The sequence below is a fragment of the Nanorana parkeri genome, unplaced genomic scaffold (assembly GCF_000935625.1).
Source record: "Nanorana parkeri isolate BGI_ZX_2015 unplaced genomic scaffold, ASM93562v1 scaffold307, whole genome shotgun sequence".
Taxonomy (NCBI): domain Eukaryota; kingdom Metazoa; phylum Chordata; class Amphibia; order Anura; family Dicroglossidae; genus Nanorana; species Nanorana parkeri.
The window spans coordinates 62,212-75,458 of NW_017306575.1; the positions used below are offsets into that span (position 1 = coordinate 62,212).

Consider the following 13,247-nt stretch of genomic DNA (forward strand, 5'->3'; position numbering starts at 1 on the left):
GGATCCAGAGAAGACAGGACATCACAATCTACCAATGATCGCTACGCGATTGACTGGTAGATCGCGATCGACCTAATGGGCACCCCTGCTATACACCATTTCTCAAAAAGGTTGGATCTTTTGGCATGACCACCATATATGTAACATAGTAGCTTTTTCTACTCCACATCTCCAACATCAGTCAGATATGTTTGGAAAGATCTTATTTATTAGGGTATGACATCTGTACCATCTTGTCAATATCTTAAAGTTCCGTTCCTGGATGTAACTTAATATACTTGATTTGAACGTTAACACAAAAGATCTTTTTTTCCATTCGTGTTGTGATAATCTATAGCCCAATTCTGTTTGCCATCCTCTCACATAGAACGGGCTCTCGGAGTAAGCTTGGGCCAAGATAATATGATATATCTTTGATCATTTATGTTTACTTTCCTTTTGGTTCATACACAAATCCTCAAAGGGAGTCCTATCTCGCTTAAGAGCAGTAATATGATGTTTAAGCTGAAGGTATGCAAGCCACTGTCCCTGTGAAGAACCACCATCTGGGATCAATAAAGATAAAGGATATACACACCATGCTCTGAAATTGCTTGAATAATAGGAGCTGGTTCCATATCGGTCCATTTTAGAAATCGTGGGTTGATATACCGTGGCGGAAAATCCGGATTACTTAATATAGGGGGAGAGAGGTCCTACGTCATCTGATATATTGTATAGCTTTACTGTCCTGTCCCAAATTTGTATTAGTGTCCTAAAAAATGAAGGTTGGCCCCTGTATCAGCCTTTTCTGGGGCCGGATCCATGGGATTGCAGTCAGTGTTAAAGGGGTAGCTGCTTGATCAATAGATATCCACAATTTATAGAAGAAAACCAATCTGTGATGCGGGTTAGCACTGTTGCCCAGTAGTATAGCTCCATGTGTGGGGGACCTGCACCACTGTCCTGTCTATTCATTACTAATATATCCTATCTTATTCGTGCCGGGGTACATCCCCAAACATATTTAATCATAGCTGACCTCGGGGTCCTGAAGTAAGATCTTGGCATTTTAATCGGGATAGTTTGGAATCGATAAATCTTGGCAAAATATCAATTTTAGTCAATTCCATCCTTCCTATCCACGAGTGCATTTTTGGCCCCAAACTATTTAATCTATGCTGCATCTCTACCAATAGTTGCGTGTAATTTAATTCAAATGTAGTTCAAAAACATCAGCAGCACTCCAGTTTAAACGTGAAAAAGATCCATTTTCATGACTATACTGGAGTGCTGGTGACGTTTTTGAACTACATGTTATTTCACGGTGCCATCCGTGGTCATTTCAAGCACCCACCTGGACCATACAGGTTTTCATTACTAACCAGTAAGGAGTGCAGCAAGATATATAGATACTTAATTTAATTAAAAAACATCTGATTCTCGTACCGCCACATATATTCCAAGGTATTTAATGCTTTCCTCCCTCCACCTAAATGGGAAGTCAGTCCGAATAACCTCCCGTTCACGTGATGGGAGCAACACATCCAACCATTCAGTTTTGGATGCGATGAGTTACTCAGTTTACAGCTCTATTTCTTTTAAGAGTGATGGAAAGCCAATAAGGGGATTAGAGATATAGAGGAGCAGATCATCAGCAAACAGGCTCAGTTTGTGTATCTCCCACCACTATACCCCGTACATCTCCATTCATCCTGATGGCATTGGCTAAATGCTCCATAGGCAAAATATACAATAGTGGCGACAGGAGACATCCCTGACGGGTCCCATTATTTATCTTAACTGGTGTTGATAGAATACTATTGATCCTAATTCTCGCAGTCGGACAGGAAAGAGTTTTGCAATAAACGAATGCAATAGGCCCATCTGAATCAACAGAGCCTTAAGGAAAGACCAATCCATTCGGTCAAACACCTTTTCTGCGTTCAGGGATAGTAGGCACATTGGGGACTCATGCCAACGTGCCCATTGAATTAAATATAAGGTCTTAATTGTATTATCACGTGCCTCCCACTCTGATATCAATCCCACCTGATCTAAATGTATCAATGGTGTCACTTGTGGCAAAAGGCATGCAGCCAATAATTTAGCATATATCTTAAGATCGTTATTGATCAATGATATTGGTCTATAGCTTGCGCACAGCGCTGGATCTTTCTGTTTCTTAAGAATCAGAGCTATGTGAGCCTCCTGTGACTGCCGAGAAAAAGGGAAAGCCTCATATATACTATTTTATACATATCTTTAAGTATTGGAGTAAGGTCGTTCTTAAATTATTTATAAGAAAGAGCCGTATAGCCGTCAGGGCCAGGGCTTTTCCCATTTAGAACTTTGTATCATCTTTAGTATGAGCATTCAAAACATGATTGGTCCCCTTAGAGATATCTAACCTCACCTGGGGGTCAGCTGGTAAGTTCTCTTTCAAACACCATGATGAACAAGATTTGCTAGATGAGATTTCTCACATTAGAGTTTGAGTTGGAGTATGTAGGTATTGACTTGTTTTCTGCAGTTAGTGTTGAAGAATTAAGATCTGACAGTGTAGAATGAAGATTAATGGAATAGAGTACCACAAAGTCTTAGATCAAAACGGTGCAAATAAGTAATTAATACTCTTTAACTGTTAAATATACAATTGAAACTGTTTTGTTATTTTTTTTAAGTGCACAACATACCCATTTGATCCTGCCAGAAATCCAGTGCTGTCCTGTGCAGTTATATCCCAGGTAGCTTTATTAAACCTTCCCAGGTTACCTGTGAGTTATAGAACACCTACAACTATGTTATGGATGGTAGGGGAAGGTGTTTTGCTGTCCTAACATACTTCCTATCCTAAAGAGAAGTGGGTATGTTGCGCCTGGTAAGTGAATCTATTTGGTTTTACTGTGAATAGTGAAAATAGTCACAGTATGGTTCCGTGGTGATTAGTCCAATGTGAAAAATTATTCTGCAAATATGTGAAGTGAATATAAAGTGCAGGATAAGGTGAGTGATGTCTGTGAAATAATAAAAAAAATAATTATTATTATCGATCCGGTATTGGTTATTTACCAGCTCACTGAGTGGATACATTTGCATGCTTTGTCCAATTGGTGTGTTGGTTTGGGTGGCTCCGCCCCACTGTTGCGGATTTTGTGGATGGGATTACACCAGTCTAACTTGTTGGGCAAGTTGAGGTTGGCTGCAACTAACGATCTAATTGCCTACTGTGTGCTACATTGAACACTTGCACTTATTGGGAGTTTATATTATATTTTTGCTTATATTTTGAGCTTATATATTTTTGTTTATATATTATATTTTTGCTCATATTATTGCACATTCCCACTTTCCCTTATGGCCGAATACAACTAGCTTTCACTATTTCGTTTAGACGGAACCTTGGAGTTGTAGATTTTAATAGATACACACAAGAACCAATCACTCACTAGGATTTTTATCAAAAGGCCATCACACTTTTTTTTTTTATTATTATTATTTCACAGACATCACTCACCTTATCCTGCACTTTATATTCACTTCACATATTTGCAGAATAATTTTTCACATTGGACTAATCACCACGGAACCATACTGTGACTGACTATTTTCACTATTCACAGTAAAACCAAATAGATTCACATACCAAGCGCAACATACCCACTTCTCTTTAAAACACTTAAACACACATTGTTGCGGCTGGTGTTTTAAATCCGACTCCTAGCGCAAACTAAGTTGTTTTGAATACTTCCTATCCTAGACTGACAACACTGCTACTCCATAGATGCAGTACAGTGAAAATGCATTGTTACCCCATGGACAGGAAGTGTGTTAATGGCAGGTTAAAAAAAAAAGAAAAGTTGAAGAAAAAAAGCCTCAATATATAAATCTTTTTGTTCCTCGGTTTAGATACACTTTACATTTTAGTTTTTTACTCCTAGAGTTCCACACAAGACTGTATTTTCAGTGTTTTCTGGAGCTAATATTTAAACCAACAGGCGTAGTAATATGACAATGGGCTAGGACTCCATGTTTCCGTTAGGTCGAGCCCAGAGTTGGCAATCCAAACCACCGTCTGGAAACATGTTGTCCTAAATTTTAACAGCTTGCAGAACAAAGTTGTCTCATGATCGTCATTCCTATTTTCTTTTTATCCTACATAAGAAAAATATGAAAAGAGCTGGGAACTTGCTGTAAATCTTAAGATGATTGCTGCTTTGAATTGTCCCGTTCTTAAAGCGTAACACAAAAGAATTGCATGTTTAGTAAAATTGTACGAAACACAGTGGATTATACAGCATTCATAATTTTAAACTGTTTTTAAATATTACTAGATATTAAAGATGTTATCAAATTTAATATCAACAAGAAACATGTGCACAGCTCACTAACAAACCCATGCAATTCAAAAGCAAAACAAGCCTCTGAATTATAGAGCTCATACCGATAAGTCTTCTCTGCACCAACTACCCATGTGAGCTTTCCAATTCTTAGAGGCAATAGAGCATATTGGGGGAAATTTATCAAAACTGGAGCAGACCGAGTTGCCCATGGCATTCAATCAGCTTCTCTTTTCTGTTTGTTCAGCTAAGCTGGTTGGTTGACATGGGCAGCTGCTCCAGATTTTGTCTGCTCTAGTCTCGATGAATTCCTCTCTTTGTATATTATCATCCACCATACTGTAGGAAAGTTATTTGAAAGAAAAAATTGGAAGGTGTGCATCCCAGTGTTCAACTGGCTACACACACATTACAACGTGTCCAATTTCTGTATGCAGTAGCAACTAATTTAGTTTTTTAGGGTCTACCTAAATATTCCATTCAATGTATATCCAGTCAGTTAGACCATCAAACTGCATTGGTGTTGGAAAAGGGCCAGTTTTTAAATCTTTTAACAATGTTCTAACTAATCCAGTCAACCTTTTTTATATGACCACATCCAAATTTTATAAACAGACTGGATTTTGTGTTTTATGTGCAATTTTTCTAACCTTACCCGAATATACAATAGGAGTGTGTGGCTCTTTCTATTTACCACAATTGCTAAACCTTGAAAATCCAATGAAAACTATTTTGCCGCAATCCTTAAAAAAACAGGCACAGGTTTGCTAACTTGTTTAAGGTCAGTGATATAGACCGGGCCGGTGCAAGGATCTTTCCCTACATAGGCGAAGGAGCATTTTTGCACCCCCCCCCCCAGGTGCTCTCAGGTGGCTGCCTATGCAGCCTTGACCTAGTGCTGACCCTGATGGTAGCGAGACTACGAGACTATAAACCATTTTGTCTGATCTACTTTATGAGTGCTCGCTCTCCGCGCAGTCGTGCGTCTGCCATTCATTCACCAAATCGGGCCAGAACGCACTGGGGCTTGTGTTAACTAGCCCTTAATGTTTATTCTCCAAAATTTTGTTTTGTGTACTGACATGCATGTGGAAGGATAGTACTTTTTTTTTCTACATTCTGTAGTTTCGGTTCAGCTTTTGTTACTTCACAATGTATGTAAATAAAACATGTAAAATATATATGGGTGATATGAATAAATAAGGCTTTTTTATTCACAAACAAAAAATGCAACTCATGCTTTACAGTGTAGAAGACTTTTATATTAACGTTATCTGTCTTCTCTTTACTTAGAGATCAGTTAGATATAACACTTCACACACTGCATATGAATTACGAATTGGGCACTATGACTTAGAGGCTTACAAGCTCACAGAGAAAGAGACACACACACACACACCTACAGCTCGGGACCAGGAGGCAGTGTGAGGAGAGAGAGCTGAGAACGGCTCCTCCTACAGTGCAGAGAGTGGGCAGGAGGAGATAGAGTGAGGCTCCAGAGAAGGCAGATGGCAGGGGTGACAGCTAGAGACACAGTGCTGGTTGAGCAGCTCAAAAATCATCACAGGGGGTGGGGATGGAGCTGAGATCATTGCAGCAAAAGCCGGAGCATCGTTCACACCATTACATCCAACAATGTTTGCAGCTGTGCTAGGATTTTTCCGCTGGCACCCTCAGGCGGTCGCTTAAGCTGCCTTACACTAGCGCCAGCTCTGGATATAGAAATGATTAAGATTGAGTGCCAGGCACGTAGCATAGTTTCACAAAAAGGAGACTAGCAATGACATTTTTTCTTAACAGGGTTCTTTTACACTTAAAAAAAAGACCTGTCGTATAAGTGAAATGTGAGTGAAACACATACTGTACATGTAAAGTAGAAACAGAATACAGGTCTGGTCCCTCAGCTACTCCTACTGGTTCCTCCTACCTCTACAGAAGACAATATTGCAGTTAAGGTCAACAAGAGGAACCAGGGAGTGCTGCTGCAAAACACAGGAGACCAACACTCTCAGAGCGGATGGTTTTGTAGCAGACATTGGAGGATGATTTCCTATGATACGAGCAGAGTTCAGTTGTGCAGGCAGCAGGAGAGGTAAAAATCCAGTCTCTTCTTTACTGGTGCAGGCATTTTACTTCTTATTAAGTCTTATAGCATAAGTCTCCTAATCCTGAGAAAACTCACACATGGTTCCATGTTAATGCTTGTGGTATGAATAATGTTTACACTAAAGTTTTATTTCTTATGACCAGTTATGTTGTGAAGCACATTTATTACCTGTGAATTCCAAGGGTTTGTACTCAAAATCTGGACAGCCCATTCAGGACCATAGGGGAATGTCTGTGGAGACTGAGTAAGGAAGCCTCTGAAAGTTAACAATGCAGCCACTGGCATGCATCTATCTATCATCCATAACAACAATACATTTAAAGTATATGCCATGTATTGGGCACTACTTAATAGGTAAAGAATGGCCAGGTATTTTCCTCAATCTCCAACCTGGGCCGATGTTTGTTGCACCAAGCTGCCAGACTGCTTGACCAGAGACAATTCTTGAACACAAACTCAAGCCAGTAGTGTATGTAAATTCTATCAATGACCACCTCTTCTTTGCTTCATTTTGGTCTGTAACAAATAAATGCATTTTGTTAGGTCTGTTTTATAAGTAAAGGAAAAAAGTATTAATCTTGACAAAAATTGAAAGTCCCAGTTCTTATCTCAGAACAGGTCAGTTAGTGCCTATACTTTGGAGATGAAGACAGAAGGAAAGTAGTTTAGCAAAAAGTGGTGCAGAGGACTGACACCACGCCATGCACAAAAATGCTTCTGTGATGTAAGCAAGCATTAGAACATTAAAAGCTGAATCTATTTTTTTTTGGCAGATCAACAGATATTCTTCTGTACTAGTAGGGCCTTTAAAGGGAAGAACATGGGAAAATGAACATGCATTGCAGAGATGTAATGTTTTTTCTGGTTTTATATACACTTTAACATGGAGATTCAATTGAAAAATAGTTCAGCTACATTAAATGACATTTCATAGATACCTAAACTTCAGCTTTAAAGAAGAACTCCAGGAAAAAAATGTATTAACCCTTGCAGTGGGGCTACCCCAGCACTGCAATGGTTTAGTGCATGTTTGTATCAAGGAGCTAAAAAAAATATATATACTTACTAGACCGTCGTCCGAGCCGGCTTGTTTTTAGACCGGTGTCTCCAGAGTCCCTCCTCCTTTGCTTCAGTGATCGGAGGATCCTGGTGTCATCATGCCCTACACACTGTGCATAGACTGTGTATAGATAGCCTGGTGAGTATAATTTTTTTTTTTAGAACCTGGACAAAAATGAGCACTTAACCCTTGCAGTGTGGGGGTGCCCCACTGCAAGGGTTATTTAGTTGTATTTTTTTTTTTAAACTGGAGTTCTTCTTTAAATAAGAATTTAAACAATGTCACAGTTCATGTAAGTAATTCTATTGTATGTTTTTCCTCTTTCAGCATGGCAGGTGGAGTGGCATATTCTTTTGTAACATTGTGGGCAATACCAAAAACAACAGAGAGCATTCCAAAGACTGCTGTTTGGGACAAAAACAAGAGAGCTGTGTCGCAACGTGTGGAATCAGACACACACAAGCCTAACGTTATTTAAGAAAATTCAGACTGCTGAACAAAACAGCTAAACTTACATTCTGTTGAAGCCGTTTTATAACACATTGAACCTATGAAAATGTTTTGTACTTAGACATGTGTTTTTATGGCAGAAGAGCCAAAGCTGGAGTTTACACTGTGAAGAACCACATTGTGTTTGTATGATGACTTGTATGATCCATTTTATCTGCCTGTTACCTGCTGCCCTGTTTACTAACCACTGATGGTAATTTGCCTCACTGAATTCTACTCACTGTTTTTTTGACCAGGACATTCATTTTAGTATTCTGATCAGGGGCGTATCTGCCGCGAGGCAAACAAGGCGTTTGCCTGGAGCGGCAGATTCGCTGAGGGCGGCGATGCTGCCTTGCCTAGGGCAAAGCTGCACACCCCCCCGGACTGACCCGCCGATTCCCGTAGATGGCATCACCCACCTCTGTATAGTGCGCTCTCACCACCAGCGCCAGCACCACGACACAGAGCAGCAGCAGCCGGCATCTAACACACAGCGCCGCTGCTGCTTGCGGGCCGTCACGTGACGCGGAAGTCTTCCTCCTGTCATCGGCTGCTGCTCTGTGTCGTGGTGCAGCTGATTCTGAAACAAATTTGAGAAAGGCTAAACTAAAACTGCTTAGACTAGCGGGGGCAAAGAAGGACACTGTCATCCCAGCATGGCTTTATGTTAGCTTTTCATACATATAAAATGCGTTCTCTAGCAGACCATGTACAGCATCACAACTAACCCCTCATCTGTCAGTTAGGCAATGCCCATGGAACAACCTGCTACAATTCCAGAAGTGGAAGGAGATGAATCCTTTTTTTTTTCTTTTCAGATTTGCAATATACAGTATAATGAAAGTTCCTTCCCATGGATCCACGTGGCATCAGCTACAGATTTTGAAGTAATATATAAATGTTTGCAGGATAGACAATGCATTCTGATGCATTGCCAAGCTAATATGTAACAGCACTACAGCACTTTCCATGTCTGAAATGGGGAAAAGGTACACAAGGACTGGGATTAAGAATCAGGTATTTTGAGTGCTAGTGGGGCTGACTAGCAAGATACTGAAGCTTGGCCCAGGTGGAGATTCCTCCATTCACACAGTTTAGCATAGATGGAGGAATCTGTTGCACTTTTTCCATTTGACCATAGAAAATCAGCAGAAAATCTATAGGTATATGGCCAGCTTTAGATACCCGGCCTGTGTGTTGCAACACCTCCTCTTGCATTCCTAATAATATAAAACAAAGTTCAGCAGAAAGATTGGCCACAGCAGGTATGCAGACTGAGAAACTCAAGTGCAGGGACCTCACTAAGGGGGTTATTCAGTAAGGAGCCGAAGGATCCAGCCACAGCTTCGGCTCACTTCGGCTGCCAGAGCCCTTTGGAGTCAAACCGAAGGGCTGCTGTACGGGCTAATCACAATAGCCTGTACAGCAGCCGAGTCGAACGCATATGCTTTGGCTCGGCTGAGCCATAGTGACAGCTGAAGTGGGGAGTATAGTCTGCAAAGCCGACCGTTCTCCACGCAAATGACAGCTGGGCGGAGCCAGCTGTGATCTCACGACTCGCTCCGCCCAGTTGTTGTCCCTCAAAGACAGAACAGCATCCTCAGGTTATTTGAGGACACTGGGCTGTCCTTAAATTACAACTGGGCGGAGCCAGCCATGACATCACGGCTGGCTCTGCCCATTTGCCTTGATTTGTCCGATACCTACGGGCAGAATATCGGGTGCTAGACGCACGTAAACAGTGATGTCACCGCTAGCTCCGCCCAATTGTTTATATTTTGCCGGCATCTGTCAGAATGTAATTCTGCGGCTGGAGTTCGTCGTGTGCAGGTGGGCGGGCATCGGGTTTCTTTTTTAAAAACTATTTTTATTTTTTTTACTTCGCCGAGTCGTCATCGTGGACAACGCTGGACGTCGTGATTGGCCCTGAATTAAGTCGGTGGATCCATTTTTGGGACTTGTCAAAATGCTTTGTTTTGTTTTGTTTTTTCAAAGGATTTTTTTCTAAAAGTCAGGCCTTTTTTTTAAATTTTACTTTAACCTTTTAGTGAATGGGTAGGGGTACAAGTACCCCTTACTCATTCACAAGGGGGGGCTGCATCTGGGTGCCTCTTTATTAAAAGGGTACCCTGATGTGAATAAGCCCCCTGCCCACACCCCCACAACCAATGCCCAGGGCTTGTGGTGAAGAGGCCCTTGTCCCCATTGGCACGCGGATAAGGTGCTTTTCCAGGGGGGACGGGGGCCCTGGAAAAGCACCCTCCCAGGGCCGAGGGCATGTGGCCTGGTAAAGGGGGGCACTTGATCACCCCCCCCCCTTTCCTGCCCTGCCAGGCCTGTGCTCGGATCAAGGGTCTGGTTGGGAATTTTAGGGGGAACCACGTTTTGTTTTCCCCATTTTTGGAGGTGGGGTTCCTCCTTAAAATTCCTGCCAGACCTTAAGGGCCTGGTATGACTTTTGGGCGGAACCCTACGCACTTTTCCTTTTAATTTTTAACTTGGGGGTCCCTCCTAAAATTCCTACCAGACCTTAAGGGCCTGGTATGAATTATGGGGGGAACCCCACAAATTTTTTTTTTAAATGGCGTCCCTCCTAACTTTATACAAAATGTGTGTGGTTTTCCCCAGAGTGACCCTGTAATATGAATAAGAATATTCAAGTATAATAACATCTAATGTATTTATAAAGTTGATGATGGTCTGTAACTAAATAAATTACAACAAAAGGAAAAAGGGAAGCTCGTTTGTGCAAGATGCTGCATGAGCTGAAAGACGTTACTAAGGACCGATCAACAAAGGTTAGTCAAAAAAGTATCTTTACTGTAGCTGAACCTGGACTTTAAATTTATCCACTAAACGGCTTTCTCTGAGGGATGTTCTTATACACACTTATATGGAGAATTAACCAATAATCAGCCAATTAGACATCATCTGGTCTGAGAAACTATGAATATTATGAATATGGCAATTTTGTGTCTATCTCTGATGACATCACTTCAGTATAATTCACTCATTGTTTAGAAAGGACTGCATTTTTTCCAATCTTCAATTAATGAATCTACTTTCATAACCAGTGTCAGTTTGACTAGCAGATAGTATACTGGGGGACCTATACTATGAACCCTAATATATTCTCCAATATAGATGGTTACATCCCATCTGTTTGTATGTATGTATGTATGCATGTATGTGTGAGGAATCATGACAACGTTGTCAATCTTTTAGATGTGACATGGATATGGTGCAATATTTATACAGATCGTTTTTGATATACAATTTTTGAATAAAGATACTTTTTTGACTAACCTTTGTTGATCGGTCCTTAGTAACGTATTTCAGCTTGTGCAGCATCTTGCACAAACAAGCTTCCCTTTTTCCTTTTGTTGTCCCTCCTAACCTTCCTACCAGGCCTAAAGGGTCTGGTATTGTTTGGGAGGGGGACCCCACACTGTGTTTTTTTTTTCTTTTCTTTACTTTTTTTTAAATTAACCAATTTTTTTAACCAATGTACGGTTATTTTTTTAACCAATGTACGGCTGAAATCAGCTGTAGTGAGCTGATGTGAATAGCCGAACGTCGTTCGCCTCTGTTCACTTTGGCTTGGTTATTCACTAGGCTGCCTTCGGCAGCTTAGTGAATAACCCTCTAATAGTTTCTGAGAGATATAAGCCAGGTGTTGTACATGGGAGCCGGGGTCTGTAAAGGGAAGTCAGGTGCTGAGCCAGAAGGGGAGGGATTAGTTAGAGCAATGGAGTGGAAGAGTAGGGGATTGTGAGAAGACTGGAGGCAGAATATTAGTTAAGGATCATGTGGCAGCATTGATGTACTAACTTACTTAAAGTAGTATTAAACTCTTTTCTGAACTTCCTGTGGAATACAAAATCACAAGGGACAGAGAAGCCTCTAGCAGCTGTCAATCTACTAGATGGAATGTTAGAGCCATGGAAGGGATGCATAGGAGAAGTGGCCCCATGGGCTTGTCACACTTTCAAAACAATAGGTTTCTAAATAAAATTAGTTTCAAGTTATAAGTAATGATTTTCTATTAAAGGGTGAATTATATATATATTAAAAAAAAGTGTTTTATATGTTATGTTGTCGGATACGCTGCTGGCTCTTTATTTGTTGTTGTTTTTAGGTTGCTAAGGGCATCACTCTGTAATTGGGCAGAATCAAAGGTATTGATAAAATATCTTACCAGTGTTTGTGGCTGTCATCGTTCAGAATCTCTGGGTAGCTGACATCTGGATTGGTCCTCTTCATTTTGGAGGGAAAACATGTGGCCAATTGTGGTATCCTTGAGCTTATTAAAAATGGTCTTGGTTGCTAGGCAGCTTTGTATTGCCACACAGTTCAGCAGGAGTCGGCCATCTCTGGATTTCTTTGGATTTGCTTCCCCGACCTCCCTCCCAAATCTTGTGCTTCTTCTGTTACATACCCTTGACCCTTGCACTTTTGTTACATACTCCTGACCCCTGTTCTCTGCGCCACATGCTCTTGACCCCTGCACTCTGTATGTCACTCACTCTTGACCCATGTTTTCTATGTTAAACACTCCTGACCCCTGCACTCTGTATGTTGCTCATCTACTACTGCTCATGTCTTCTCAAATACATCCATGCCATGGTAGTAAAATATGCATCATTCTCTTTCAAAACATTGTTACTAACAAAACATTGTTACTAACTAACTTTTTATGAGGGGGTAAGCAGAGATATGGATGGAGGTAAGCCAGTAGATGTGGTATATCTGGATTTCTCAAAGGCATTTGATACGCTACCGCACAAACGCTTACTACACAAGCTGAGAGCTATGGGCATAGATATGTAACTATGTAATTGTTACCAAAAATGTTGTTGCAAAAAAAGTGTCTGAAAGTCAAATTCATTTATAAACAAGGAACAATTGTTTCACCACTTATCCATTTCTTTGTGAGGTTATACAGGTAACAAGATTCCAATAATGTTTGCATGTGCCTCAACATACTGTATATGTCCCTGCAATTCACTAAGATGGTTATAAATCCAATCAATTCTCCTTGTAACTCCTCTCCATCCATATGTTTTAAAGAGCGGGTTTGCATTCCTCCATCATGGTATCAAGTCACAATTCATTCTAAAAGGTACAACACCACTGCATTTAAAATGCTGCTTTATATTTAAGGATCTAATTAAAGGAATGTACACAATAAGGTTTTTTTAAGGTTGGGGAAGGCACAAGCAAATACCCTATACCAATTGTTTCAGGGACTGATGAAAATCAGAGTGTG

General features: G+C 40.8%; 1 protein-coding gene across 1 annotated transcript in view; it reads left to right on the forward strand.

Annotated features, from left to right (window-relative positions):
• Window positions 1–8,114, forward strand: part of SLC35D2 (solute carrier family 35 member D2) — a 54,625-nt gene extending 46,511 nt beyond the window's left edge. Inside the window, exon 12 of the mRNA XM_018557870.1 lies at window positions 7,814–8,114. Within this exon, the coding sequence (XP_018413372.1) occupies window positions 7,814–7,964 (151 nt within the window). The 3' untranslated portion in view covers window positions 7,965–8,114. The remainder of the gene's footprint in view (window positions 1–7,813) is intronic.
• Window positions 8,115–13,247: the final 5,133 nt, after the last annotated feature.